Below are 26,408 nucleotides of genomic sequence, written 5' to 3'. Positions count from 1 at the left end.
TACTAGATAATTACGCCCCCCCCACCCCACCCCCACGCTCCCCTGGCGAAGCCCCGGGTGGTTCAGGGATGGGGCAGCTCCGCGGGGCGGGTTTCAGCCTCGCACCCCCACAGATTAACGACCCCGTGCCAAATCACAAAGAGCAGAAATCACTTTTTTTTTTTTTTTGTCACTTTGTCACTTTTTTTTTTTTTTATTGTTGTATCGTTTCTCTCCTCAAAAAAAAAAAAAAAAAAAAAAAAAAAACCTAGCGAGGTGGTATCGCACCGCGTTATCCCTTTAGATGTAGAGCTTAGGGATATGGTTAGCGGGGACTGTTAGTGTTAGGTCAGAGGTTGGACCTGGTGATCTTGGAGGTCTCTCCCAACCCAGAAATCCTGCGATTCCGTGATTCTTTGTCTGCCAGCTCATCTCTCACCGCTTGCCCTTCCAAACCCCAGCCAGGAGATCGCCTCTCCTGTCGGGGAGGTGCCCCTATCGCGACACAGCGCTGCTTCGCGACACCACACGACACCGGGGCGGGTGCCACCGCCGGCAGGGCGATGACCTCGGAGCTCTCCCGGCTCCACTTGGGATGAACCCACCGGGCAGAAATCCCTGGATTTTACCCCAGAAATCCCAGCCGGCGGGGGCAGCCCGGCCCTGGGCGGAGCCGGGGGGGGGGGGACACGACACAGCCCAGCCCCCGGCCGTGCAGCAGCGGCTGCAGCTAGGGGGAGGCGAGGCTCTGCCGTCCCTCCTCCTCCTCCTCCTCCTCTTCCTCCTCCTCCTCCTCCTCGCCAGCCGTGTGCCCGCGCCGGCATGGAGGTCAGCATGGACTCGGGTCAGTGCGGCGGCGGGGAGAGGGGAGGAGGAGGAGGAGGAGGAGGAGGAGGAGGAGGAAGGGAAAGGCGGGGGGGGGGGGGGGGGGGGCGATGGCTCAGCTCTTTCTAAATATAAAGCGGGAGGGCGGGGGCCGCCTGCCCCTCGTGGGGAGAGCCGTGGGGAGGAGGAGGAGGAGGAGGAGGAGGAAGAAGAAGAAGAGAAGGAGGAGGAGGAGGAGGAGGAGAAGGAGGCGGGCCGGGGCTCGGGCGGCTCGCCTCGCCTCGCCTCTCACCGCCCTCCCTCCCTCCCTCCCTCCCTCCCTCCCTGCGCAGCACAACATGGCCGCGGCCGCCGCGGCCGCCCAGGACGAGCTCAGTAAGCGCCGCCGGGGCTCGGGCAGGGGGACAGGGATGGGGGGCAGCCGCCCGCAGCCCCCCCGGCCCGGGGCAGCCCCTTGGGCGGCCGGGGGAGCGGCTGGGGACGGGGCCGGCTGGGAGGTGTAGTCCCGGGGGGTGCCCTCGGGGGGCGACCCCGGGCTGGGTGCGGAGCCCCCCCGGCAGGGCGAGGGGTGCCCGATTTTGGGATGTCCCCCGGGGCTGGGGGGGGGGGGGTCCGTGTTGGGTCCCTGCCCCCCCTCTCTGGGCACGACCTGTGCTCCAGGGGCCGGCCTGCTGTTCGTTCGCCCACGGAACTTTAAAAAAAATAATAATAATAATTTATATATATATATATTTATATATGTTTTCTGCGCTCCCTGCCGTGCCAAGGCGCTGCTTTTGGCGTGAGGGGCAATGAGCAGCTCGCGTATGACTCAGCGTTGGGCTGTGCGGGATGAAGGGCAGCAGCAAGGCTCAGGGCTGTGTTTCTGCGGCTGGGTTTCAGGTCTGAGGCCTCCCTCTGTTCTGTTTTATTTATTTTATTTTGTGTTTTTTTTTAATTAATTTATTTATTTATTTTTTTTGCCTGCGTTGGTCTCTGCGTGTCTCCGCGGGGCTGATGCCTTTGTTTCGCCTCTTTGTTAGACGCTGCTGGGTGGCAGCGGCAGTGGGGATGTCCTTTATGTAACCACACAGCCCAGGACCCTGCGCCGGAGCGAGAAGGATCTTCAGGTTACGCCGGCCCTTGAGGCAGAGGGCACAAATGCCAGGCTATTTATTCCATTGGCAACCGGGATAAATTGCGGCAGGGGCAGACCCGCCTGCCGCTGCCATCCCACAGCCTCTCCTGTCACCGGCCAGCCTGCGGCTCCTTGCCTCCAGATGCTGACCCTGCAAAAAAAAAAAAAAATTAGTCCTCAGCCACGTATCAGGTGCTAAACGGCCCCTTGTGTTAATTAATCCCTGTGAGAGGAGCTTCGTGCCGGTGGTTACGTGACGTAATTCGGGGTGCTGGGCCGCTGCATCCCGCAGCGGTTGTATAGGGGTTGTATGGGGTGGTCGGAAACCTTCCTTGGCCCAGCGGGGAAGGAAAGAGTGTTGGCTTGTTTCTTCTTCCCCAGTTCCTCATCTGTCGCTGAATAGGAAGTACTGCAGTCTTACTTGAATCTCTCTTTTTCCATTAGCTTTTATTTTTAAGGTGAATGAGCAGGAAACCAAACAACCTCCGCGTGGGCTTTCCGTCTTTTGGTGTGTTTAAATAGTCGAATTTCAGGGTATTTGGAAAGAAACCTGTTCCTTTTTAGGATGACGATAAGTCCCAAAATAACAAGCATAATTATTACTAGTTTCACACTGGAAAATCAATATTCCTTGCTTTACATATGTATAGCTATAGGAAACTTCGATCTACAGCACCAGGCAAACACAAGACCTCTTGCTGTTTGCTTAGGTTGTGTATGAAGGTACTTACCCTCCTAGAGGACTAGTTACTTGAAGGCAGCATAAGAGTGAAGATAATGCAGGTTAAAAATCAATGCAAAGTCATTAAACGGGTCCTGAAGCTTTAAGAGTTCAGGCGCAAGGGAAGGAACAGTTCACTTTGAGGAAGAGGAGACAGCCAGTTGAATGGAGATCCTAAACCTGGCACGTTAAAAATATTTGGATTTTGGCACGTCAGTCAAACCGTTTATAAAAGATTTTCTATGAAATGGAAGAACAGGATGGACAAAAGAGAAAACATTCCCTCACCCCCAGGCCTTCCCACCCTTTTCCAGTCAGAGCTTGTAAAATAATGCAGCGATGAGCCCGGCTCTGCAAACGCTCCCTTAAGTGATTTGCCTGTAGGCACGTAATGGGTTACTGGTAGAGCCAGGAATAGCACCAGCAAATCCTGACTCACTGTTTGCTACTATAATCATGCCAGATATATTTTCTCCCAGAGTCTAATACCATCCGAACAGGAATTTGACTTCTATTCTAGTAGCGGCACAGTGGACGGGAGCCGGTTTGGTTCCCTGCCTGCATGCAGAATAGCACGGAAACAAACAGCTCTTGCTTGCAGCAGGTAGTGGTACCGAAAACTGCCCGCTGTCGAAGCAGGGAAGTCGAAACCCAGCTGTGTCCAGTAGCCTTTACATGCTGTAGGGCCTTTTGGAGAGAGGGCTGGGGGATGCTGAGCGCAGCGTAGTGGTTCGACAGAGCTCAGTGATTGAGGTTTTTTTGTTTGTTTGTTTGCTGCAGTGAAACACGCTTCTGGAAATACTTCAGTGTGGCAGTCCCAGTAATTTGTCTAATAGACTGTATTTTTTTCAGGGAAGCGAAGACAAATTCCAGCTTTATGCACGGAGCTTTGCTTTTCTACTGTGTTTTGCGGAGGACTCAAGACTCTCTTTGGGGCTACGAGGGTAGTTAAATTATTAAGTATAATTACCTGGACGTGACCTGGTCTCAGTAGTTCCTTGAGTCTCTTTTTCGTAAAAAGAAGGGTGTTCCTGGTGCTTGACGTGCAATTACACCAATATATGCTGCTGAGAGGTGTGTGCAGAATGGCCGACGTGCTGCATATGATAGCAGTAAGTGCCAGAGGGAGCTAATTCTGTATCTTGCATGAGGACGGGGAGGAGAACCTGGACACACGAAGTGGAACTGAGCTCAGCTGAAACCAGAGGGGACTTCTTCGATAAAGAGATGGATAAGCAGTGGGCTGGCTACCTTAGGAAGGCCAAGCATTCGAAGTATGTGATTTTAACTAGGAAAAAAAAAGTAAAATAAAAGGAAGTAGGTAGGGAAACGCCCTTGTAAAAGGGTGGAAAATGTTAGGCTGTTTATTTATTTACTGTATCCTTTCTGTGTCTTTCTGCTGTTCCCTTTGGCAAGCTACCACATAGCAAAACTGGCAGAGGGGGCGTGTTGTTTCAGTAGCAGGCTGGAGGTTTGCTCTTGGCTGGAGTGACTGCAGGGTCAGCTCTGAAGCAGGGAGGCTGAGAAATAGCTCTGACTCTGCTAGGGCCCGTGTCACAGGGTTTGGAAGCCTACGAAGCACGAGTCAGAGCCTTGCTGTTAGCGTGACGTTCTTGTAAAACTTGTATGCTGTGTGTTATCTGTGTTTTGAAATCTATTCCTTCGCTTTCTGCAAGAGGTGTGGTCTTGAGTACTGAACCCTATATTTCCTCCCGTAATTTTAAATGGAGACTGGAGAGAGCCAGAAGTGAAACATGCATTTTCTCACAAATCAGTAACTGCATTGCCATGGTAACTCGAGGATTTCAGATTCCAAATACACCATGTCTGTAGACACAAATTGGACACTGCTGCTGGAAGCGGGGATACAAAGATTTATCTTGTTTTCTTGCCACTTTGTTCTTCCACATACAGGGAAATGGAAGGTCTCTCCACATACGGTGCATGTTGTTAAATTCTCCTTGTTTGTGTTCATCCTTTTGTAGATGTGTGTTGCGTTGTTTTTCAAGAAAACACTAGTAAAAATGAAATGTTGTATGAAAATGCAACACAGCAGCTAGGAAAGAGGTTGCGTTTATGCCAAAATGCATGAATGTCTACTACAAACTTTGCATGGACTTAATTGCATGGGTTTTAAAAATAAAACCATCTGGTATTCATTCTTTTACTCATGCAGTTCATTCTTGGCTGTTTATTTTAATCCCCAGCAAAAGGTCATCATGGTAGCTGTGGCACACATCATATTTCTAGGAGTAGGTATTAACCCAGACATGATTTCTGGTGTGCTGGCTGATGTAGTGGGTAAGTTTGACTTGGGACTGTGGTTGTCACATACCTCGTAACCAGGTTCTGGGTGGTGTAGCGGTCATCTCTCTTTAAAGAAATGGCTGCTAGCTTTCACCTTTCCTTATAAAGGGAAACTTTTTGATAAAAATAATGCAATCAGTGATGTGCTGAATGACAGTAGTGAGTAATCTTACTTGGGCTGCTCCTTCCAAAGCTTGCTCGTGGAGCAAGGGGCTCCCCGTTGCGGAGTGAACCCCGAAGCTCAGAGTGGTCCAGGCGTGCCCTGCTCTTCTCCGTTGGTCTGAAGGTGCAAGTTTGATCCTGGAGTGAGTTATTTAGAGCCTGGCATGTCTGGGCACTGCGTTTTCCAGTTGTTGTTCCAGCGAAGCCTGCTTCCTTTCCTCCTTTCTCCCTTTCATTTCAGCTTTCTCACCAGATGTTTCTCTGGAGTCCTCTGGACTGTATTAAAAGGCGGCCCTCGGTCTCTGACAGTCTTCCCCATCCGCGTGTTCAGCTGACTTGCAGTAGATGGACTATGCAGTAATTTTATAAACATTACAATTAGCTAATACAGAGGGTGCTGGAGCTTAGCAAGGCAGTATTGCAGTCCTAAATTTTAGGTGAGAGTGTAACGTGAGATTTAGGAAGGAGAAGCCTTTGCACAATCCTTTTTCTTAAACAGCAGCTTTTAAGATGGGAATATAGCTCTGTTTCATGAAACATCATCTCCCCTTATTTCTTGCAGTTCTTCTGAAAACTTCACAGGTTATCCTTGTATCAATCAGCTTGTGAAAGGAGACGGTGCAGGAGTGTTTTGTTGGATTTTTTTGTTGCATTTCAGGTTCAGTTTGGGTTAGCAATGGCTAACCCTAGACTGGCAAAGGCGCCTTGCCGTAAGATTGCCCTAGCAGTTAATTTTAGTTGCCAGTGTTTATTCAAAGTGCTCTCGTGCCATCTTTTTTTTCTTTTTTTTTTTTTTTTTTTTCCTCCCCCTGTGGTATGTAGCAAAGCAAGTTAGACCTCTCGCTTCAATGCGTTTTTATCGTAATAAATCCTGGTGGCCCCCTGCTGAAATCGCAGCCCTGCGGTTTCACCATCCCCGGTGGGGGCCATGAAACGGGACGGGGAGGGTTTCGGCTCCGTGCTCTGCTGAAGGAGAGTTCTCCTGGGTCACCCTTTAATCCGGGCTTGTAGCAGATCAGATCAGTCCTTTGGGCGGATGGTTTCCTCCTTGGAGGATGTCTCGAGACCTGCGGTCCCTTTGGAAGCGCCGGCTGGGTCCCCTTGCTGCCTGTGGACGTGGCTGCACGCATCGGGAGCGCCGGGCAGGCTTTGCTTGGCTTCTGGCGTAGCTGTCAGGGCAGCTGCGTGCCAGTGCTTAAAATAGGGACTCCCCCGTTCTCCGTGCGAAGACAGATGGCCCTCAGGCCTTGTGCCTGAGCTGCTGACAGCAGGCTTCGGTCTCATCTGTTTCCTTGAAGGGATCTTCTCCCAGCTCGCTGAGAAAATGCTTCTTGCGATTATTGTCCCCTCTGGATCTTGCAGAAGTTGCAAATTCTACCTCTTTGTCCAAGTCTGTCGTTTTCTTTCCTTGTTCTAGCAGCAGGTCTCCTCCCCGGAGGAAAATGAGTTTGTTACAACACCCCAGCAGCTTCACAGAGTGATTTTTGGGAACTTTGTGTTTTAAGTTTCAGCAACATCTCCTGTGTTTCACGCTTGTGATCTTGTTCTGATGATCATGATGATGCTGTCTGATGAGGGGAAAAAAAAGGTTAACAATTTTTTACAGACCACTAACTGATTCAGGCAGTATTTGTACAGGTTCGTAAAGCTGATTGATCCAGATTTTGTAGACCTGTGTGGCTCAACGTACGGCCACAGGCAGAACGAGTGAACCTGTGTCAGTATGCCCTATGAATTCTCCCTTCGGTGTCACTCTTGAGCAGGAGTCTCAAGCTCTTTAACAACTATTTCACTTCACAGCTTGTTTCTTCTGCTTTCAGGTACACAGCCTGCTAACTCATTCACAGCTGTGATGATGTGGCTTGTCCCAAGCTTTTACCTGGTGCTTTGCCTAGACTTTTTTTTTGAGCTGTATTATGTCTCGAGTCCTGTTTTACAGGGTTAACATTTTGTTTTGTTTACTTAACATCTGCAGTGGGATCCCTGTGGATGACCAGAACCCTAAGTTTAGCAAGAATACCAACAGGAAATGGACAAATCTTTTTGCCCTCTAATTATCTAGCAGAGATATTGAACGCCATGGTCTGAATGCAGGTCACAGCAAGCGCACTTTTAAAAGTTTGCAGCTCTCCAGCTGCACAACTTTGCTGTCAAAGCAGAAAGGGCAAGGAGTGACTTAGAGATGCTAACCTTTCTTACCACCTTTGGATATGTTCCGGATTTTATTTGAAACACAGCACGACAATGTCAGGGAGGTATGAGTTGCTTTTGCCTTTGATAGGAGTGGTCTGTACGTGATTGTGGAGGCTCGTACTGGAAGCCATTGGGCTGGTTTGCTCAGTATTGGCCTGTTTTTGGTCATTGCTCCTTGTCCGATGGCTGCACGCCACTGAAAAGTGCCTGGCTCTGTCCATTTACCTCCTCTACTTTAGGTATTTATACCTTTGGTTTAAAAAAAGATACGTAACAGTTTGGTCAGCTAGTGTTAAAAGTAGAAGGTGGATCTGTGCTGAGTATTGTATTGAATTCTGCATTGAGACAGAATTACTTTGAGAACTGCGTGTGGCATCTCTTAGAGGCCCATAAGGGTATTTCCAGAAAAAGTCCTTCTTACAGAAATTTTGAGTTTCAACAGGTTTCTCTCTCTTTTCCTCTGCAGATCAACTTGAACGTGTGTTCTTGCGTCTTGGCCATGCGGAGACAGATGAGCAGTTACAGAATATTATTTCCAAATTCCTACCCCCTGTTCTCCTCAAGCTGTCCAGCACACAGGAAGGAGTGCGTAAAAAGGTAAGGGTGCGGTTCACTGTGGTGGTATGTTGTCTTCATCATGCACAAGTAGGTATTTTTGAATGGTGCTTTACGGCTCTTGGATGTTCTCTGTGAAGAAATTTACTCTCTCAGGAAACATTGTCATGAGCGTGATAAGAAGAATGGGTTTATTACAGCTCTCAGGGCTTAGAGAAGACACTCATTGCCTGTATAAGCAGAGACTGTTGGCAGATGTGTGGCTTTTGCAGACGTGTGGAGGCTGTATTTGTTTCCACGTGAAGCCAGCTAACTATGAGTTAGCCTGGGACAGAGACTTACTGCCACAGAGGCAACTGGCATGACTTCCAGGTGAGGGCTCTTTTGTATCACATGTCTGGACACACAACACTGCTTCTGTGTGCGAAAGACTGTGAAGAGTTGCGTATGGGTCTCGTTCACTAACCTGGTAACAGAACTAGGAGTGAGGACCAAATAGTTTTTAAGATGCAGTTTAATTTGTCTGAAAGAGTTTGGCTCCCTGCTACAGATGGCAGCTTTATTGCAGAGTTTATTCAGGTGCACGTTAAATAACACCTGATGAATGGTTTGGGGCTTGTCTAGTTGCAGGAATAGGACTAAGGAACAAACCAATTTGGAGGCAGAACTCAGTATGTTCCTGAGGAATTTGTTTCCCTGCGTTAGGTTACATGAGCCAACATCAAAGCACTGTTTGAACTGAGGGGGTGCTGCCTAGGGGTAGTGGATGCAGTGAGGTGCAGCAGAAGAGCACTTTGGGATTGCACAAGCCTTACTATGTGATGGTTAGAGGAACCAAAGGTGGTGAAAGGGGTGGATCGAGGTGACTTAGGGAGAAGCAATTGTGGTAGAGTAGGGGAAAGAATGGATAAAAAGGGCCAGTGGCATGTAAGCAACTCACGGGTTGGTATGCTTGCCTGTCCTTGTCCTGCACCTGGTCAGCACAGTCTGTCCTGTCATCTTGTTAAATTCCATTTCCAGCTCTTTTTCGGGGCAAGGGACTCAGTGTTGGGGGCAGGAGGAAGGTATCATGGTGTCAGCAGTCAGAGAGACCGTAGTCTCTAGGGATGAGACCACTGGAGAAGCTGGCTCTCAGAGCGATCAGGGGATTTCTTGGTCAGCTGCTGGAGAGGAGGAAGGATATGGGGGTCCCTTGGGTTGTGACCCAGATTCCCCTCTTTGTCTTGAAGAAATAGGGAAATGGTTGTACCTTCACTTGAACTCTGCAGTAAATCAGAACCTGCCAATAGCTGGAGCACAGGTTTTACACAAAACGTGGTCCCAGCCATGATCACATGAAAGTGGATCCATAGACATAAAAACCATTCCACGGTGCTGAAGGACAAATCTTCAGACTCAGAAGGAAGGTTTTTCTGAATACATGCTTTCGTGCTCTTAAAGCTGTGAAGAGAGGCACCCAACTAACTAGTGATATTCCTTAGGGTATTTTTAAATGATATTTTTCATAGAATCACAGAATGGTTTGTGTCTTCTAGCTTTAACTTCATTGTCATGGATAGAGATACTATTTTTTCCATTTATAATCTGGAAAGCATTGTCTTTTCTCTGGAACGATGTGAGATTCAGGAAAGAGGGAGGACTACTCCTTTGAAAATTAGATTTTGAGAGGTCTCTCAAAGTCACGCGTCATTCTTATGATGTAGGGTAGTTTTTGTGTTAGAAAGAATAATGAAATAAAACTTGTTTCCTCTTCCCCCTTTTATATACTTAAGCTATAGATTATTATCTGTATGACATGATGATGGTATCATAAGAACATGAGTGCTTTCTGGTATTTCTCAAATCCAGTCAATGACCCTGGATTCTGTTCTTAGCATTATCAGAGAAGGGAAGTTGACTCTCGGTATTCTGTTTCTGATATAAATTCAAAGTATAACAATAAATTGTATTTGTTTTTGATTTTTTTGTTTGATTCTGTACATAGACATCAAAATATTTCATCAGTGATACGGAGAGAAGGGGAAAACACTTTTAGTTTTTAATTCTAATGAGCACTAACACTGAGTAACATGCAGATAAATCTGTTTAATCTGCACCTTGTCTTCTTCTGCTACTTATGTCAGAGCTAAGCTTTTCAATTTGGTACTTTTTCTTATTTTTCTACTAAGCTGGCGGAAAGTGTCTAAGAAGTCTGGTGTATTTTCAAATGCTCATGGCTTCTAAACACTAATACCTAGTTTTCTAATCGTGCCTGGTGGACAGCAAAGAATGTGCCCATTACTCAACCCTGGCCTCAAAATCATGTTAAGGCAATGGAAGGAAGGCAAATACGGCTTTTTACGTGAACACTCCTTACATTGGAAAAGAAAGGCAAAAAAGTAGATGGGGTAGAGAAAAGAGAAGCACAAAATTTGTTCACCCAGTGACTGACTGTAGGCAAAGTGACAAAACTCTGCTGTCTCCTGTCAGGTATCTCTTGCAACTTTTGTAGCATTAATATTACGTATTGCTATTATCAAAGAGTCCTAGCATGATGCACAACAGAATCGTAGCCACTCTGGGCTGCCAGGGCAAGTCCGTATGTGTATCAAGTGTTGCCCTGCCCCAGGTGCAGAATCCAGCACTTGCTCTTGCTAGATGCCATGCAGTTGGTGATGCCCAGCTCTCTAGTTTGTCAAGGTCTCGCTGCAAGTCCTCGCTACCCTTAAGGGAGGCATCGGTTCCTCCTTATGTAGTGTTGCCTGCACATTTATTTAGTATGCATGTGAGTCCTGCATCCAAGTCATTTATGAAAACATAAAAGAGAACTCCCTAAAATGGGGCTTGCAGAGCCCCCCTGGTAGCTGGTCTCCAGCTTGATGTAACCCCATTTACTACATCCCTCTGAGCCCCATCTGTCGGCCAATTGTTCCCCCGTTGCATTATGTTCTTGTCTAGCTCTGTGCTGGACATTTTGTCCAGAAGGATGCTGTGCGAGGTAGTACTGAAAGCTTTGCTGAAATCCAACATCTACCGGCTTTCCTTAATTTAATTTATTATTTATTAGTTTATTTTCAGTTAATAACAGAGCAGGATAGTGAGAACTAAAAGCAAAGTAAAAACACCTTTCCTCCCACCACCTTCTTCCCAGGCTCAGCTTCTGTTTCAATGCATCTAACTCCTGCCCCCGGCGACGCAGGTGGGTGAGCAGTAGGGGTTGTGGTCAATCCATAACATTTTCTCTGCTGCTGTTCAGGAACAGCTCGAGCATGCATCCTTCCCACAGGGTGCAGCTGGCTCTGCTCTGACATGGGGCAGCTGCTGGGCTCTGCTCACAGGGACCACCCCTGCAGCCCCCCTGCTGCCAAACCCTTGCCATGCAAACCCAGTCAGGTTCAATACAGCAGATGGATTGATTAGACTGTAGGTTTACTCTGAACCTCCAGGCTGACTTTCTCCTCAACCTTACGCTGTTAGAATGGAAGGGGAAAAATAAAATTTCCTTTCCCGCCTGCTGCCTTAATACATTGATTGCTCTGTTTGGTTTTACCCCGTCCTTAATTTTGTGAATGTCATAGCGATACTATTTGTGTTATTTAATAATTTGAACTCCTTTTTCTCGTCCATTTTCAGGTCTAGGATATAGTCTAGGTATGCGAATAAGCTCGCAATGCATGTGTCCTCCTAACCAATTTGATCTGAAAAGGTAATCTAATCCCTCTTCAAGCCACAGTTTGACAGGTGACTTAAGTTCAGCTCTAGGATGTCTTTTGCTGAAGCAGTTGCCTACCCAGCGTCTCTCACACGCACAGCTAATCCAGTGCAAGTTCACTCGGCTCCAAGAAGTTCTGGTGCACTGGCAATATTTGTGCCATTTTGGATAGTATCTCTCTGCATGCTGCATGATGCCAATGTAAAAACATACAAAGCACTCGTGCTCAGAAGTGCAGGTATTTGATTCAGCTCAGATAAGTACTGCTGGTTGAGATCATCAGTGCACTGATTCGATGTTAATGATTAGAGAAGCAGGGCATGAGCTAAACCTTCACACATAACCAAATCCAACCCATTATTTCTAACAACTGTCAAGGGCAATATGAACAGTTTCCTCAAACTTACAATGTCATGTGCATGCTTCTTTTCTTCTCAGTGTGTGCAGACAGTTTTATTCCCCTCTAAATTAAAGGGAATTTTTATCAATATCAAAGGTTGATAGCTTTCAGCTTTACTTTGTCAGCTTATCTCTGGCCTCATTCCCATTGCTTGTGGTCAGCCATGCAGTTCCTCTGGATTATATCTGGACATTATTTTGTTTGGTATCTAGTTGTGAAGTGGGTGCAAAGATGGTGTTTTAGATGACAGGCAGGTCAGAATGCATATCAATCTGATGTTTCCATCACCAGCTTCAGTGACAGCTATTTAGCTGCTTTTTTCACCATGCCTTTACTAAGGTAATGAGCCATCAACAGCTCAGGACAGCGTGCCCCTGGCTCCTTGACCTGAATTGCTTCAGTCACCATGCATCTGTGACTTTCTGGAACTGGCTGTCTGGTTTTACTGAAGCTGAGCTGACTCCGTTTTGTGCCACTGATATTTTTGGACCACCTTGCATGAGAGTCTGGTAGGGTTAATGTGGTAGGTGCAGGTGCTCTGTGTGATTTCTCTGAACCCATTGCTCCAGATACTGGAGATTACTGTAGTTTCTTAAGTTCCTCCATTCAGTTACAGCATCCAATTTAGAAGATTTACAAAGGACACTGCTCCTCCTGACTGAAGAATTACAGTCCTGTCTTACTCAGCACCAAACGTTAGTTTGCATACAGTTAATTGATAACTCATATGGATGGGTTTTGTGTGTTTGTTTTTGCTTTTTGTTCTGTGTTGTGAGTTGGTGTTACTCTGCAGCCAAAAGATAGATCTCAGACAGCAGCGATGCAAATTTCCAAGCCTGGCTCAATTTTGAGGGATAGCAGCTAAATGTGTAGAAAGAACTGGTCGTTTACAGTGATCACTTCCTATTCACCTTTCTACTTCGTCATGTTGGCTGTGGCATGGTTTGAGCTGTTTGATGTGTTTGATAGTGACTTGAGACATGTCAGGGTGGCTTCAAGGTAGCACAGTCAATAGTGCACACCATTTTCTCAGAGACTAAATAATCAGGAAGCTCCATCCCAACTTGTGTGCAATATACCTTCCTAGTGCACTGGGGACGTGTGGAGTCCAGTGTAGTAAAATCACTGGTGGTTCTTACAAGATTTCTTGTTTTCTTCCTCTCAGGTCATGGAGTTGCTCGTTCATCTGAATAAGCGAATCAAAAGTCGCCCAAAAATCCAGCTTCCAGTAGAGACGTTGCTGGTTCAATATCAAGATCCTTCTGCAGTGTCTTTTGTCACTGTAAGTATTTGTTCTTATCAGAATGGTTGCTAATTTACTTGTAACAAGCAGAATATTCTTTAAAACTCCTGTTTTATTTCTGTCAGTTCTCTTAACAGGTGTCTTTCTGTAATGAGGTTGATGTTTTTTAAGCAATTCTTTTAAACTAAACTTTATAGTCTGGTGTGGGTGAAAATTATGTTCATAAAACAGCTACTCTGTTGACTTTGTTAAAATACTGGTAATCACTCTTGATCTTTCATGAATCCATGACATGTCACTGCTTGTGTTACAGAAGGCCTATTGTTGAGGCCTTATTTTGCAAGCCACTGCCAATCCTTCTTGACATGTGCAGGATCAGCATCTTGATTAAAGTATCTGCATTTCTCTGAACACGAGAACACATTTTTGTGTGTTTTTAGGGTCAGGACATTAGCTGAGCAAGAGAAGATGAAAATATTTTATAGATTAGGTGTCGTTCAATGACACCTGATTAGGTAAAGCAAAAATAGCTTTAAAATGTTTTGTTGTACTAATGAAGATAACTTTCATTTCAGTTGTGGTAGATCTGTTGCAAATTCTCACCATGAAAAAGCAATAAAATCAGAGGGAAACTTTTTGTCCATCTTATTTGGTTACCAATTCATATGCAGTATAAAAGGAAAATGTGATGCCTCAGAAACAGAAGGAAAAATATTGCAACTTTTAAACTGCAGTCATGTAGAAGTACTCTGAGATTGTCTGTAAGCAAGTAGGATTATCCAGAGTTCTCCTTTTGGGAGTGACTGAGGGCTTCTAGTCTGCCTATGTTCTGTAGAGGAGTAGAAGAACCATCTTGTTTCAAGACAAGTGTGACATAAACTGTGCTTTTTGGCAGCACACATGAAAAATCTGTGTTCACTGATGTATCTGCGCGATACATATTGTTCTATGCAGTGAATTAGTGGGCTTCATAAAATTTTACTAAGTCCCATCTACAGAGAAGCGTAATTGTTCCACCTTCAACACCGTGTAGGTCTGTTTCGTTGTCTGAAGCTTTTCCTGCTGTGAATTGCAGCTTGTACTTGGTTGCCAAATAACTGCCACCAAGGGAGGCGCACAGCTGAGGCCTGCACTACTTTGGACTGTGGTGGTGTACTGTGGCTGCCAGCCTGCTCCCTGCATGTCCACGTCCCCAGCCTCCTCCTCCTTACTCCACCTTTTAACAAGCTGAACTCAGTATTCATTTTGATCACAGAGTGGTACTTGTGATCAGCAGATGATGTCTGGATCATAACTAGGGCTCACATTTTGTCAGGGCAAGCCAGAGAAAAAGAACTTGCACAATCACCAGCACCATGCTGTAATTATCTTTTGTTAATGTGTTTTTTCTCAATTAATCTTTGTTCAGAGGAACTATCAGAATGAACTAAAGACTAGAAAAGTCCCTTTTGTCTTCAGTTCTTCATCTTCAATAGCTTTTAACCTCTTAGTAGTACTTAAAAAAAAAAGTATCTTTTTTTTTTTTTTACTAAATTTGCATACTTATTTCAACCAGGTCATTTGAATACATAATCTCTGCAGTTCTGAGCTGTATTTGAATCAATGTGCTAGCAATTAAAGATAGCCTAATACTCAGTACTGCTCTGCTGTCCTGTCATAAGACTCTATTTGGATTGCATTCACAGTTTTTAAATATGGTGATATTTTTATTACAACATATTTTTAATTTTTATATATAAAATATTTTATTTTTATTACACGTTTCAAGAGAAAACTTGCTATGTTGGTGACTCTATTTATTTAATAACGCCTACTTTTTTATTATATGTAAGTAAGTGAAAACATTGCATTTTATTTCCTTGAAGCTATGGCTTGGGTAAAGCTGCTTTTGGTGAAACAGACAGTGAGTAGGAGAAGCTAGAGAGGGATTTTTGCGTTGTTATTCTTCAACCCTTTGTCAGCAAGTCTTGCTGAACTTCCCCTTTAAAAGCTGTCAATCCAGTGAGCCTTGGAATTAAAAAAAATTGGTCTTACAAAACGTAGTTTGTTTCCAACAGCCATTTATATAACAGCATACAAGAAGAATTTAAAGCATGTATATTTCATTCGTTCTATTCTGATACTGTGTGCTTTTTCTACTCCTTAGAATTTTACCATAATTTATGTTAAGATGGGATACCCCCGTTTGCCTGTGGAAAGACAATGTGAATTGGCTCCAACTCTTCTCACTGCAATGGAAGGGAAACCTCAACCACAGCAAGATAGGTATGAATACGCATTTTTGGAGTATATTCTATTTGTGTCATTTAGTAAAATCATTTGAATCATTTCCTGATTTATTTTTTTTCCTGTGGTGATAACATCACCACAGGAGTGGTGAGCTGCTGTATACTAAGCACTTGTAGAAAAATATTAATTATGATCCTGCAGCTTACCTACGCTGAGATGTTTCCATCAGGATGTTGCTGGAAATTGTCATTAAAATCATGTCTTCATTTTTTCTACAGCACTGTGACAGTATAGAGGTATTTTTAAAATGATCTTATTGTACAGAAAGGTCTTGCAGTAAAATCTTGCTTCTGTTCTTGAGATCAGTGTAAAAAAATGTTTTCTTTGGGAACACGGTTTTTCCCTATCCAAAAATCAAGTACATAGGCAAAGAGGCTCTTGGAAAAATTGTCTGTAGTGGTGTATAATAAACACATTGTCTGTGTAGGTGCTTTATCTTCTGTCTTCCATTGCTAAGTACATTGGGTCTCAAATAGAGGCTGCTGGATTGTGAATCATTGAAAGTTCTGTTAAGTACTTTTTGCTGTTAAGGACCAGGTATGTTTGTAAAGATTTCTCTCTTTAATGTTAAGAACAAACAGATGTGTTTTTTTAATGGTTGCAGTAAATGTAATTGTTTTTCAGCCTAATGCATCTTCTAATACCAACCCTTTTTCACATGAAATACCCTGCTGAACCACTGAAAGCAGCAGCTTCTCCATTTAATCTTGCTGAAAAACCAAAGACTGTACAGCTGCTTTTGGACTTTATGTTGGATGTTCTTCTTATGCCTTATGGGTAAGTACAAGTTAAATACCAGTCTTATCTGGTAATCCTGTGTTCTTGATGTGTGAAACATCACAAACCACACCCATGGAAGCTCATTCAAAGTATGCTGTTATTTCCTACCTCAAATGCAGTCAGTTACATGTTATAGTAGGGTCCTAATTGTACGAATGGGATCAATCCATTCTTTAACAAAACATCTATTTTCTACTTAATCAGGTGTTAATGTTATCCTCTCCTTGACCTCTTCTGAGATATGAGACATGTGGGCTATCTTTTAAGCAACCCAACATGTAAAACAGAAAGCAAATCAAAATGTGTGCTTATACTTGTGCGGTTGAATTTTAGGCTTGACCCTCCAATGCCATAAGTAAGCATAATCTCTGAATATTTGTACTTCTCAGTTGTCAAACCTTTCTCTTGCATCTGTCTTTGGATGAAGAGTATTTTAACTGTGATGGCGTTGTCTTGGTGTGAGCACTGTTTCTGAAAGCAAGAATGATTTACGGAGCAACTTGAATTTACTGATCATTGCTTGTTAGGAATCTTCTGGTGTCTAAAAGCAGTTCTTTCTCTGAATCTATTTTCTATACATTTTTTTTAATGTCTTCTTGGGAAACTTGAAGGAAAAGTAGAAATAATTTTATCACTAGAATATATTTCTTCCTCTAATAGTTCATTGATTGCAGTAGGATTTTTTGAGCACCTCACTCAAGTGGATTAACCTGAAAAACAATTACTTTTAAAATAATGAGCACCAGGTGTTTCTCTACATAGTTCTGTTGGAAGCCGTGCTCCTGTCAGATGTTTTGGGGGCCGTGTCCTTACCATTTGGGTGTTGTGGTTTATGGTTTAAAACACCCAACCTACCCCTGTGTTCACAGCTCATATCTGTCGGTTGCATTTTATTACCTGCCTAGGTGAATGCTGCTAGCTTCACCCCAACGCTACTGTGGCTGTAGCTTCAGGAGGTGAAGTCCTCTGGCATTTCAATGAGACTCCAGTTCCTTATGTGCTTTTGTACACTGGCAGAGCATGACAACTAGTTTTGAAATACCAGAGGGCAGGGGGAAATGAGTAGTGGTCTGTACTTTTTTAGCTTTGTTTTCTTTCCAGAAGGTGCACAGAGTGTGTTTTCATCTCACCTGTGGCACTGGTTGACTCTCTCTTCAAGTCTTGCTCCCTGGGGTGAGACTTTATTGCTGTTGATAGCGAAGTTATGCCTGGTAGATCTTGCTCAGTCATTGCCTGGTTGTGAATGAGCCTTGCCAGTCTGCATGCAGTAAAACAACCAGAAAGCCTAACTTTAGGGCTTAAAGCTCAAAATCAAGTAAGTGTTTAAAGTTTTGGCTAATCAAGCATTAATCTTGGAGACGTGGGATGAACAGCTATTCTCATTGTTGAGACTGCTTACTTCCTTTTGTTCTCTGTGTGCTGAATGCGGAACAGAGAATGGCTGGCTGGAGCAAAACAGTTCTTCAGAGAATCATAGAATGGCTCAGGGCTGGAATCAGCCTAACAGATCACCCAGTTCCAACCCCTGCCATAGGCAGGGATGCCACGCACCAGATCAGTTTTCTCAGGACCCCATCCAGGCTGACCTTGAGCACCTCCAGGGATGGGGCATCCACAGCTTCTCTGGGCACCCTTTGCAGTGCCTCAGCATCCTCTGACTGAAGAATTTCCTCCTAACATCTAATCCAAGTCTCCTTTCTCTTAGTTTAAACCCTGTTTTCCATTTGTTACCTGCCCAAGCAAGAAGCTGGTCTCCATCTCTTTGGATAATCTCCCTTTAGGTATTGAAAGGCTGCAATGAGGACACCCCAGAGCCTTCTCTTTCCCAGGCTGAACACCCCCAGCTCTCTCAGCCTTTCTTCGCAGACGAGGAGCTCCAGCCCTCTGATTATCCTTGTGTCCCTCCTCTGGGCCTGCCCCAACAGCCCCACACCCTTCTGGTGCTGGGGGCCCCAGAGGAGGACGCAGCACTCCAGGTGGGGCCTCCCCAGGGCAGAGCAGAGGGGCACAATCCCCTCCCTCCTTCCCCTGCTGCCCACCCCTCTGTTGGTGCAGCCCAGGACGCAGTCGGCCTTCTGGCTGCAGGCACCCACTGCTGGCTCGTGTCGAGCCTTTTGTCCACCAGAGCCCCCAAGCCCTTCCCTGCAGGGCTGCTCTCCAGGAGCTCTTCTCCCAGCCTGTGCTCATGGCTGGCATTGCCCCGGCCCAGGTGCAGCCCCTGGCACTGGGACTTGTTGGACCTCATTAGGTTCACGTGGGCCCACTTCTCCAGCCTGTCCAGGTCCCTCTGGATGGCATCCCTTCCTTCTGGTGTCACCTGCAAACTTGCTGAGGGTGCACCCGATTCTTCTGTCTATGTTGTTTATAAAGATCACAGAACTGTAGGGGTTGGAAGGGACCTGGAGAGATCATCAGGTCCAACCCCCTGCCAAAGCAGGTTCCTCAGAGCAGGCTGCCCAGGGAGGCGTCCAGATGGGCCTTGAATATCTCCAGAGAAGGAGACTCCACAACTCCCTGGGCAGCCTGTCCCAGTGCTCCGTCACCCTCCCCGTGAAGAGGTTCTTTGGCATGCTGGTGCGGAACTGCCTGGGCTCCATCTTGTGGCCATTGCCCCTTGTTCTGTCCCCACAAACCACTGAAAAGAGGTTGGCCAAATCCCTCTGTCTCCCACAAAAGGTATTAAAGAGTAAAAAGATACTAAACAGTACTGGTCCCAAGACAGACCCCTGAGGGACACTGCTTGTCACCAGCCACAAGACAGAGCCATTCACCACCGCTCTCTGGGTGCGGCCATCCTTCCAATTCTTTATTCGTTGAATGCTTCACCCTTCAAGTCCATATCCCTCCAATTTGGAGATCAGGATGTCATACAAGACAGTGTCAAAGGCCTTACAGAAGTCTAGGTAGGTTTGTCTCTTCTAAAATTATGATCCCTTGTTGCATTGAGTGAGCTTCCAAACATACAGGGCGAGGTATAGTAGCTTTTGGAGGGTACATATGTACACTCAGGGTGGCTAGACTTGCCAGCCTACAAAAAGACTGTAAATTTAATCTTTATGGTTTTGTTTTCTTTCCCTGACCAGCACTGAAACTGCTGTTTTCAAGATATTTTTGTTTTTGTTTATTTTTTGACATCAGGGATTGCTTCCTGACGCTTTGTGTTGAATATGGTTCACTATTTCCCTTATTAGGCTTGAAGTCTTTCATAGAAATCATACAAATGTTGCTAAAGCTTTTAATATAACCTTGTCACGTCTAGTGTTAGCTATGTATTGAGTTCTAATATAGCAGAGAACAGTCTTTTTGGTTTGTAACGTGAGATAACTCTTTTCAGAAACACCAGTGGATCCTTCCTTTTCTTAACCAAGGGGTTTTGCAGTTGCTTTTTTTTTTTTTTCCAAATAGCTACAGTGAGACAGCTACAGCTCTTGTGGAATATGCTGGGGTAACTGGTAGCTGAGTCTCAAATGAATAAAATTCTGTCTTATGTCAGAGTCATGGGATTAATTGAAGTATACAGGTTTTGTGTATTACAACATACAGTCCAACTGGCAGTGTGGAGTGGTAAAGCCTCTAATGAAACTCAATTTCCATCTGTTTAGGTACGTACTGAATGAATCTCAGAGTCGGCAAAACATGCCCACAGCACAGGGCTCTTCATCAAGTACCGTGGGAGGTCCAGGAATCCCTCAGCCGCCTCCGGGGATGAGCTTTTATGCAGCCAAGAGGGTAATTGGGGATAGCCCATGGACACCAGAGCTGTTGGAGCAGGTATTTGCACTGATGGGCTGATCTCAGGGGACTGGGGGTGGTAGCAAGGATGGCTGCAAACAGAGGGAGGGAAGGCTAGAGGGAAAATGTGCAGCTCATTCTGGCCAGGACTTTAGCTGCCTGAGGGAATGCCTTGGAGGACTTGGGCACGATGCCTCAAAGAAATTCCCGACAGTGAGGTGGGGGTGAGAGGTGCCTCCCTCACCCTGCTGGCAGCTCTCTGAGCTGGGTAGGAAGCAGACACATCCACAGCCACCTCTTGCATCTTCCTCCAGGAGATAGCAAGGCTGCAAAACTATCCAGTGTTGGTGAAACTGCCCCTTGCAGCCAAGAAGCAGCAGAGTATTCCTGATCGGTATGCCAGTACTCTGCTGCAAGTGGCTGCTTCAAAAGGAGACAAGAGGAGACTGGTAAAGAGGTGGGGAGAACATACGAGCTTCAGCTTAGCAAGCAAAAGCCAGTGTTTCAGACAGTTGAGCTGCTGTGGTTATTTTAACACACGCTTTCTTGTCAGTAATACTGCCTTTACTTTCCACATTGTTGAATAGTGCAAGCTGGGGATAGTGAAGTTCATCGAAGCGGAGCAGGTGCCAGAACTTGAAGCTGTTGTGCACCTGGTTGTAGCCTCCAGTGACACAAGGCACAGTGTTGCCACTGCAGCTGACCTTGAACTGAAGAGCAAACAAAGGTACAAATTTGGGTTTTGAGAAAAGATGATGCTAGTGTTTCTAACGATGCTCACTGCTGCTCGCGTAGTGCTCCAGAGAGACTGTGCTGTGAAGGGAAGCCTGATACAGCCCCTCACGTATCTGCCACGGGGCTGGGTTTTGGAACAGTGCTTGTAGCCTCACAGCTGGAAAAATCACGAGGCTCTGGAGCTGAAATTGTAACCGTTTGCAGTCATCTTTGCTATTGCTTTTGAGCCATTTTGTTGCTTTTCAATTTCCACATTGTCCGGCGTGGATATATAAAGCCTTGCTGTGTGATTCACAGCAGGCAACTCAGAATCATACAATCACAGAATTGAAAATACATACTTTCATTTAATTTAGCTAGGAAGTAAAGGCAGCGTAATTGTGAGGCGGACCGTAGTCTAGAAAGCTTGGCAGCTGCTGGTGTCTGCATTATAAAAGCTCTTTGCTTGTCTGCAGCCCAGCTTTCATGATCTAACGATAATATTCTCTCTTTAACTCTTTATGAAGCCAGAGTAATTGCTGTTAGTACTGTTTGCTGAGTCATTGACCACGTGAAGTTTGTTGGCTCACGTTAGAAGATTAGGAGATAGGCCTGTCCGTGGAATATGTGGGTGGCTTCTGTATTACTAGAAGTCCAGGGCTACTTAACTTGGAGTCGGATATGTAATGTGAAACCTTCTCCATTCAAGTCTCTTCACGTGTCTCAATTGTGGCGGAAGGGGTGGTTCTACCAAGTGAGCACAGTCTGGTGAAGGAAGGCAGTCTGTCCTTTACTGCTGGTCTCATCTTTCCCTTTGTTTTGGTGTTCTGGACTTGGAGAGCAAAATACATGTTTGGACAAAATGCACGTTAATGCAAAATGTTAAATGTCTTTTATAAGAAATACATTGTACTTAAAAGGTCACTTTTGTGAAATCAGTTTCTTTAATGAAAGAATGAGATGGTTCTGTATCCCCCCAGTTCTTTGAAACATGCATGCTTACATTTTTGTATTCCACGTTTTTTGTATGTATGTGTGTTCAAAACAGTCTCTCCAATAGTTGGCATCAAATAATTTGAGACATTCAGTGAAAAGTCTCAATCCTGAGATTCAGACACCATGAGGTTTGAAAGGACAGTGTTCTGAATTGCTAGCTGTTTTGTTCTGCATGTACAATGGATTTAGTCTTAATCAATTTTTGTCCCGAAATAGACTTCCACTGGTAGATTCGTGGTGGATGAAAAACTGAACGTGAGCTAGCAGTGCATGCTTGCAGCCCAGAAAGCCTGTGGTGTCCTGGGCTGCAGGAAAAGAAGCATGGCCAGCAGTTCAAGGCAGGTGATTCTCCCTCAAGGGAGAGAGGAGGCACCAGGGAGATGTCATTGCAGACTTTCAGTACTTTAGTGGTGCCTACAGGAAAGATAGAGAGGGAACTTAGTGATAGGAAAATGGTCAATGGCTTTAAACTGAAAGAGCGTAGGTTTAGATTTGATACAGGGAAGAAATTCTTCACTCAGAGGGAGGTGAGGCCCTGGCACAGGCTGCCCAGAGAAGCTGTGGATGCCCCATCCCTGGAAGTGCTCAAGGCCAGGCTGGATGGGGCTTTGGGCAATCTGGTCCAGTGGGAGGTGTCCCTGCCCGTGGCAGGGGGTTGGAACGGGGTGGGCTTTGAGGTCCTTTCCAACCCAAACCATTCTGTGATTCTATGGCAGTGGCTATTGTGTGTAAACAGGTTTGTCTGAGAGACCAAAATGAAATAGTCCTAGAAGTATAAATACCCTATTCTCCAGTGAAATACCAAAGCACTGCAGTTGAAGAATATGGAGACATTTGTTCAAAAACAGCCATTCTGTTTTCAGTCAGCAGTCTGCGATAGTTTGTCTTGTTTTGGTGCGAGAGCAGTGAGTGTGTAGATTTCTCATGAGTTATTTGGAATAAAATTGTTGCAATGTGTAGGTGAGATCTGTAATCACTGCACATTCCTCCTGATAACATGTGGTTGTGGGAGTAGTGATTAGAAGTCAAATCAGATCTAATAATACTTAAGTAAGAATATGAATAAGATGCAAAATGCTGTAAAATATGTATGTTTCAAAAAGTAACCAAAGGTCAGAATCATAATGGGTTGGTGATCAGTGTGTGTTTTTCTTTAGCTTAATTGACTGGAACAATCCTGCTATCATCAACAAAATGTATAAAGTGTATCTTGGGGATATACCGTTGAAAACCAAGGAGGTAAGATTACTTTCTGACTTGCATACATGTGTAATTTTTGAAACTGTATTTTGAGTTGCCTTATCTGTTTGTTGATCTAGGCAAATATATTTCTTAAATCTATCACTTCCTTTGATCTCTGCTTTCAGTGAACACTTTTGCCATTGAGTATTTTTTCTCTCTGTCCCAGTGCATTCTGTTTTGCAAAACGTAATTTAGTAAAGTTAGTACTGCTATGCAAAGATGCACTGCATTGTCTTAACTCTCTTTCTGACAGGGATCTGTTCTGAAACCAGAAATGAAACGAGAGTCAGTCAGCACCCGTGTTAAATTAAAGATTGTTCCTCATCTTCTGCGATCCAGGCAAGCTGCAGAAACATTCCCAGCTAACATTCAGGTAACACATACATTCCTAAACTGCACTTCCTAATGAGTTTGGTCACGATGGTGCTTGAAAAAGGAGGGGAGTTAGAGAACCTCTGAATGTGAGGCCAGACACTCTCTGATCTGCTCTTCATTCTGTTTTGCCAGGTGGTTTACGATGGACTCTTTGGTGCAAACACAAATGCAAAACTGAGAAGTCTGTCCTTGCAGTTTGTGCATCATATTTGTATCATGTAAGTAATCAAGAGTGAGCACAGTGTTTTAGTGGATACAAGCCACCTTATTTACTCAGTATCTAAGTGAACTAAGGACAAAAAATACTACTATAACTGCCAGAAGGTAGTTTTTCTCCCTTAATCTTGAAAACAACTGGGGAGGGGGGTTGTGCTTGTACTTGCACGTGTTAAGCTGTAGTTTCTCAGTTTAGCAAAGATGAAAAGAGAAGTGATACTGACGGAGTATATTTTTAAGGGATGGAAGCATTAAGTGCTCTTTGTTGGTGTTTCTAATTCCAGTTGCCCAGAAAGTAAAATAAAGCCGTTAGGCCCAATGCTACTGAATGGACTTACAAAGCTGATCAATGAATACAAAGAGGTAAGCTGAAAGGTTCTTTGCATAAAGAACTGTAATTTTTCACATAAAACAAGGAAAAGACAAATGTGTTTATGATGGGAACTGATAAATCTCTTTACCTGCAGTTTGCTGAGGTGACTGTCCAAGGATATTTTCTAAGATTTTTTTTTTTTGGAAGAGAAGAAAACAGTGTTTTAAAAGGCTGTTACACAAAATATATTCTGTGTGTATAACAGGTCTGGTTAAGTGCTTGGTCAGTAGCTGCAAAGTCTCAGGAAATAATACCACTGGTAACCTAAAGAATGAAGCAAGAGTAGCATCCGCCTGCTATTCCTCATTACTTTGGAGTGCACAGAGGCCTCAGCTCCATGCATGCACCCCTTTGTGCTAGACACATACAACATTGAACTGCTGGTAACATGTTCCTTCCTGTTATCCAGTGACAGTATTGCTATGGAAAGGGTGTTACAAACAGAATTGCAAATGCCAGTCTGGCCCAGAGAGTATTTGATCCTTCCAGTGCAATTTCAGAAGGCGGATTCCCCAAGATATTCCCTCGCATATCTTACGCAGAGCTGATTTTGCAGACCTTCTCTTGTGCATCTTTGGTCCTTTTGCTGGTACATTTGAACCACTAGATGTGACCTTCTGGCCCGAGCTGGAGCTTGGAGGTGTGAGCCTCCTCTGGTATTGTGAAAGGCATGAAAAAGAAGTGTTCAGGAGGGAGTCAGTCCATATTCAGATGTGTCATTGGTCATTTGCCAGATCCATTGCACAAACAGCTTCCTTTTTATAAAGGTGGTACTCAGGGTCAGTGAAATGTCTCTGTCTCACTTAGCTACTGCTTTTTACATTTGCCAAATCTTCTTAGCTGCTCCCCTGTAAATAACATATAATTTAATTGAGACCAGAAGGGAGACTTACATTTTGTCACTGCTTGTAATTTTCTGATTTTTTTGGAAAAGCATGCACCCTCTGTTCCTATCTGATGCTTTTATTCTTGGGTATGGTTATGTTCCAGGATTCTTTGTCCATGAAAGCCTATTTGAGCACTTTGGAGACAAGATGTAAAATGAATGTTTAATTATAACAGATAGATAAGTTTTTATATAGTCCTGTTTTTGCTGAATTATATTTGTTTTATCATTTAAGGATTCAAAATTGCTGTCAATGGCTTATTCAGCAGTTGGAAAACTCTCCAGGTAACAGAAACGCCATTTAAGTAACGGGTCATTGAATAGTTTTTTCCAGAGTAATCTATTTGCTTTTATCAGCAGCAAACCTTGCATCTCCTGCAAGTTTTGCAATGGGGTGTACAGTGCAGAGATAAGCATTCTTGTAACATCTCTGGGGATGTAAAATGAACTATTCATTTGGCTAATAGCTTTGCTAGCAGTGATTAATGACAGGTCTTGAATTATGCATAAAATTTAAAAAATGGTTCCACTTTGTGGATTGCCAGAAGCATAAATTTAAGAGATGTTCAGTAAAGGTTAGGGGGCACGTACCTAGACAAGTGGTATGTTCAGTGGTTTGCTGGTGATCTAATTTCTTGTCCTGAGAATATCTTAGTCTCCAAACTGTGTTGAGGGGTGTTCTGCTATGTGGTGGAAACAGATAAGATAGAGCAGACTTTGTGTTGGCTCTTTTTGTTTGACAGTTAAAATGTGAGGTGAGGGGAAAACCAATGAAAAGTGAAACATCACAATTAAAAAAAAAAAAATAAAAAAATGTTCATGAACAAAACTATCTTGTTTCAGCCGAATGCCTCAGCTCTTTACCAAGGATATAGCGTTGGTACAGCAGTTTTTTGAAGCTTTATGTAAGGTGGGTGCTGATGGGGTTTTGGGAAATCATTAATATTTTGCACTGGCTTTGCTTAGTACTTGTCACTGTGCACTTTAAAGTGACAGAAAACTCTTACTTTTGTACAACAGGAAGATGCTGATACAAGGCTTGCCATTCAGGAGGCTTTGTCTATGATGGTTGGAGCATACAGTAACTTGGAAGGAGCCCAGCGTACTCTGATGGAAGCTCTTGTAGCTTCTTATCTGATAAAGGTATTTTCACTGAAGTCAAAATTAGGTATCTTAAAAGAAGATGGACTGTGCTCTTAGTCATATGGTGTGAGTTTTTGGGGAGTGTGTGTGGTGCCAGGAGTTGGACTCGTTCCTTATGGGTCCCTTGCAACTTGGGATATTCTATGATTCCAAGAGCTCTTCAATCTTCTCTTCCTTGGCACTTAATATTGTATTCTTTTGGACCATGTCTCTCTCTTACTGCTGTTAGACATTACCTGGGAGAAGGGGATGTGTACTCAGATGAAATATTTTTAATATGGTGCAGTGACTGGAGAAAAGATGATAATGCAGTTTTTTTGTTTGTGTTTTATTTCACAAAGAAACAATTTTTCTACAGTTGTGCTGTGTATCTCCTGTAGTCTTATCCTAAGGAAACTTGAGAAGTAGGTACTTCAGGTACAGCCCCATCTGAGGTGCTTTAAGAAAGCAGTAATTTGGTAGAAAGGAT

At 44.4% G+C, this 26,408-nt stretch overlaps 1 protein-coding gene across 2 annotated transcripts in view; it reads left to right on the top strand.

Annotated features, from left to right (window-relative positions):
• The first annotated feature begins 790 nt into the window (after window positions 1-790).
• ECPAS (Ecm29 proteasome adaptor and scaffold) overlaps window positions 791-26,408 on the top strand; it is a 59,437-nt gene continuing 33,819 nt past the window's right edge. Inside the window, exons 1-14 of one of the 2 annotated variants that reach the window (XM_032205495.1) lie at window positions 791-823; window positions 7,771-7,901; window positions 13,116-13,232; window positions 15,340-15,458; window positions 16,107-16,259; window positions 19,865-20,033; window positions 20,582-20,721; window positions 22,862-22,943; window positions 23,200-23,319; window positions 23,454-23,539; window positions 23,822-23,900; window positions 25,032-25,081; window positions 25,640-25,706; window positions 25,817-25,939. In XM_032205495.1, coding sequence (XP_032061386.1) covers window positions 802-823; window positions 7,771-7,901; window positions 13,116-13,232; window positions 15,340-15,458; window positions 16,107-16,259; window positions 19,865-20,033; window positions 20,582-20,721; window positions 22,862-22,943; window positions 23,200-23,319; window positions 23,454-23,539; window positions 23,822-23,900; window positions 25,032-25,081; window positions 25,640-25,706; window positions 25,817-25,939 — 1,458 coding nt within the window. In that variant the 5' untranslated portion in view covers window positions 791-801. Of the gene's footprint in view, window positions 824-1,096; window positions 1,180-7,770; window positions 7,902-13,115; window positions 13,233-15,339; window positions 15,459-16,106; window positions 16,260-19,864; window positions 20,034-20,581; window positions 20,722-22,861; window positions 22,944-23,199; window positions 23,320-23,453; window positions 23,540-23,821; window positions 23,901-25,031; window positions 25,082-25,639; window positions 25,707-25,816; window positions 25,940-26,408 lie in introns of those variants that run through there. The other variant, XM_032205494.1, reaches the window with a different exon arrangement.

This window comes from Aythya fuligula, chromosome Z, assembly GCF_009819795.1.
Source record: "Aythya fuligula isolate bAytFul2 chromosome Z, bAytFul2.pri, whole genome shotgun sequence".
In the NCBI taxonomy this organism is placed as follows: Eukaryota; Metazoa; Chordata; class Aves; order Anseriformes; family Anatidae; genus Aythya; species Aythya fuligula.
The sequence above is the reverse complement of the archived record's forward strand: the minus strand, read 5'-3'. Positions and strand labels throughout refer to the sequence as shown.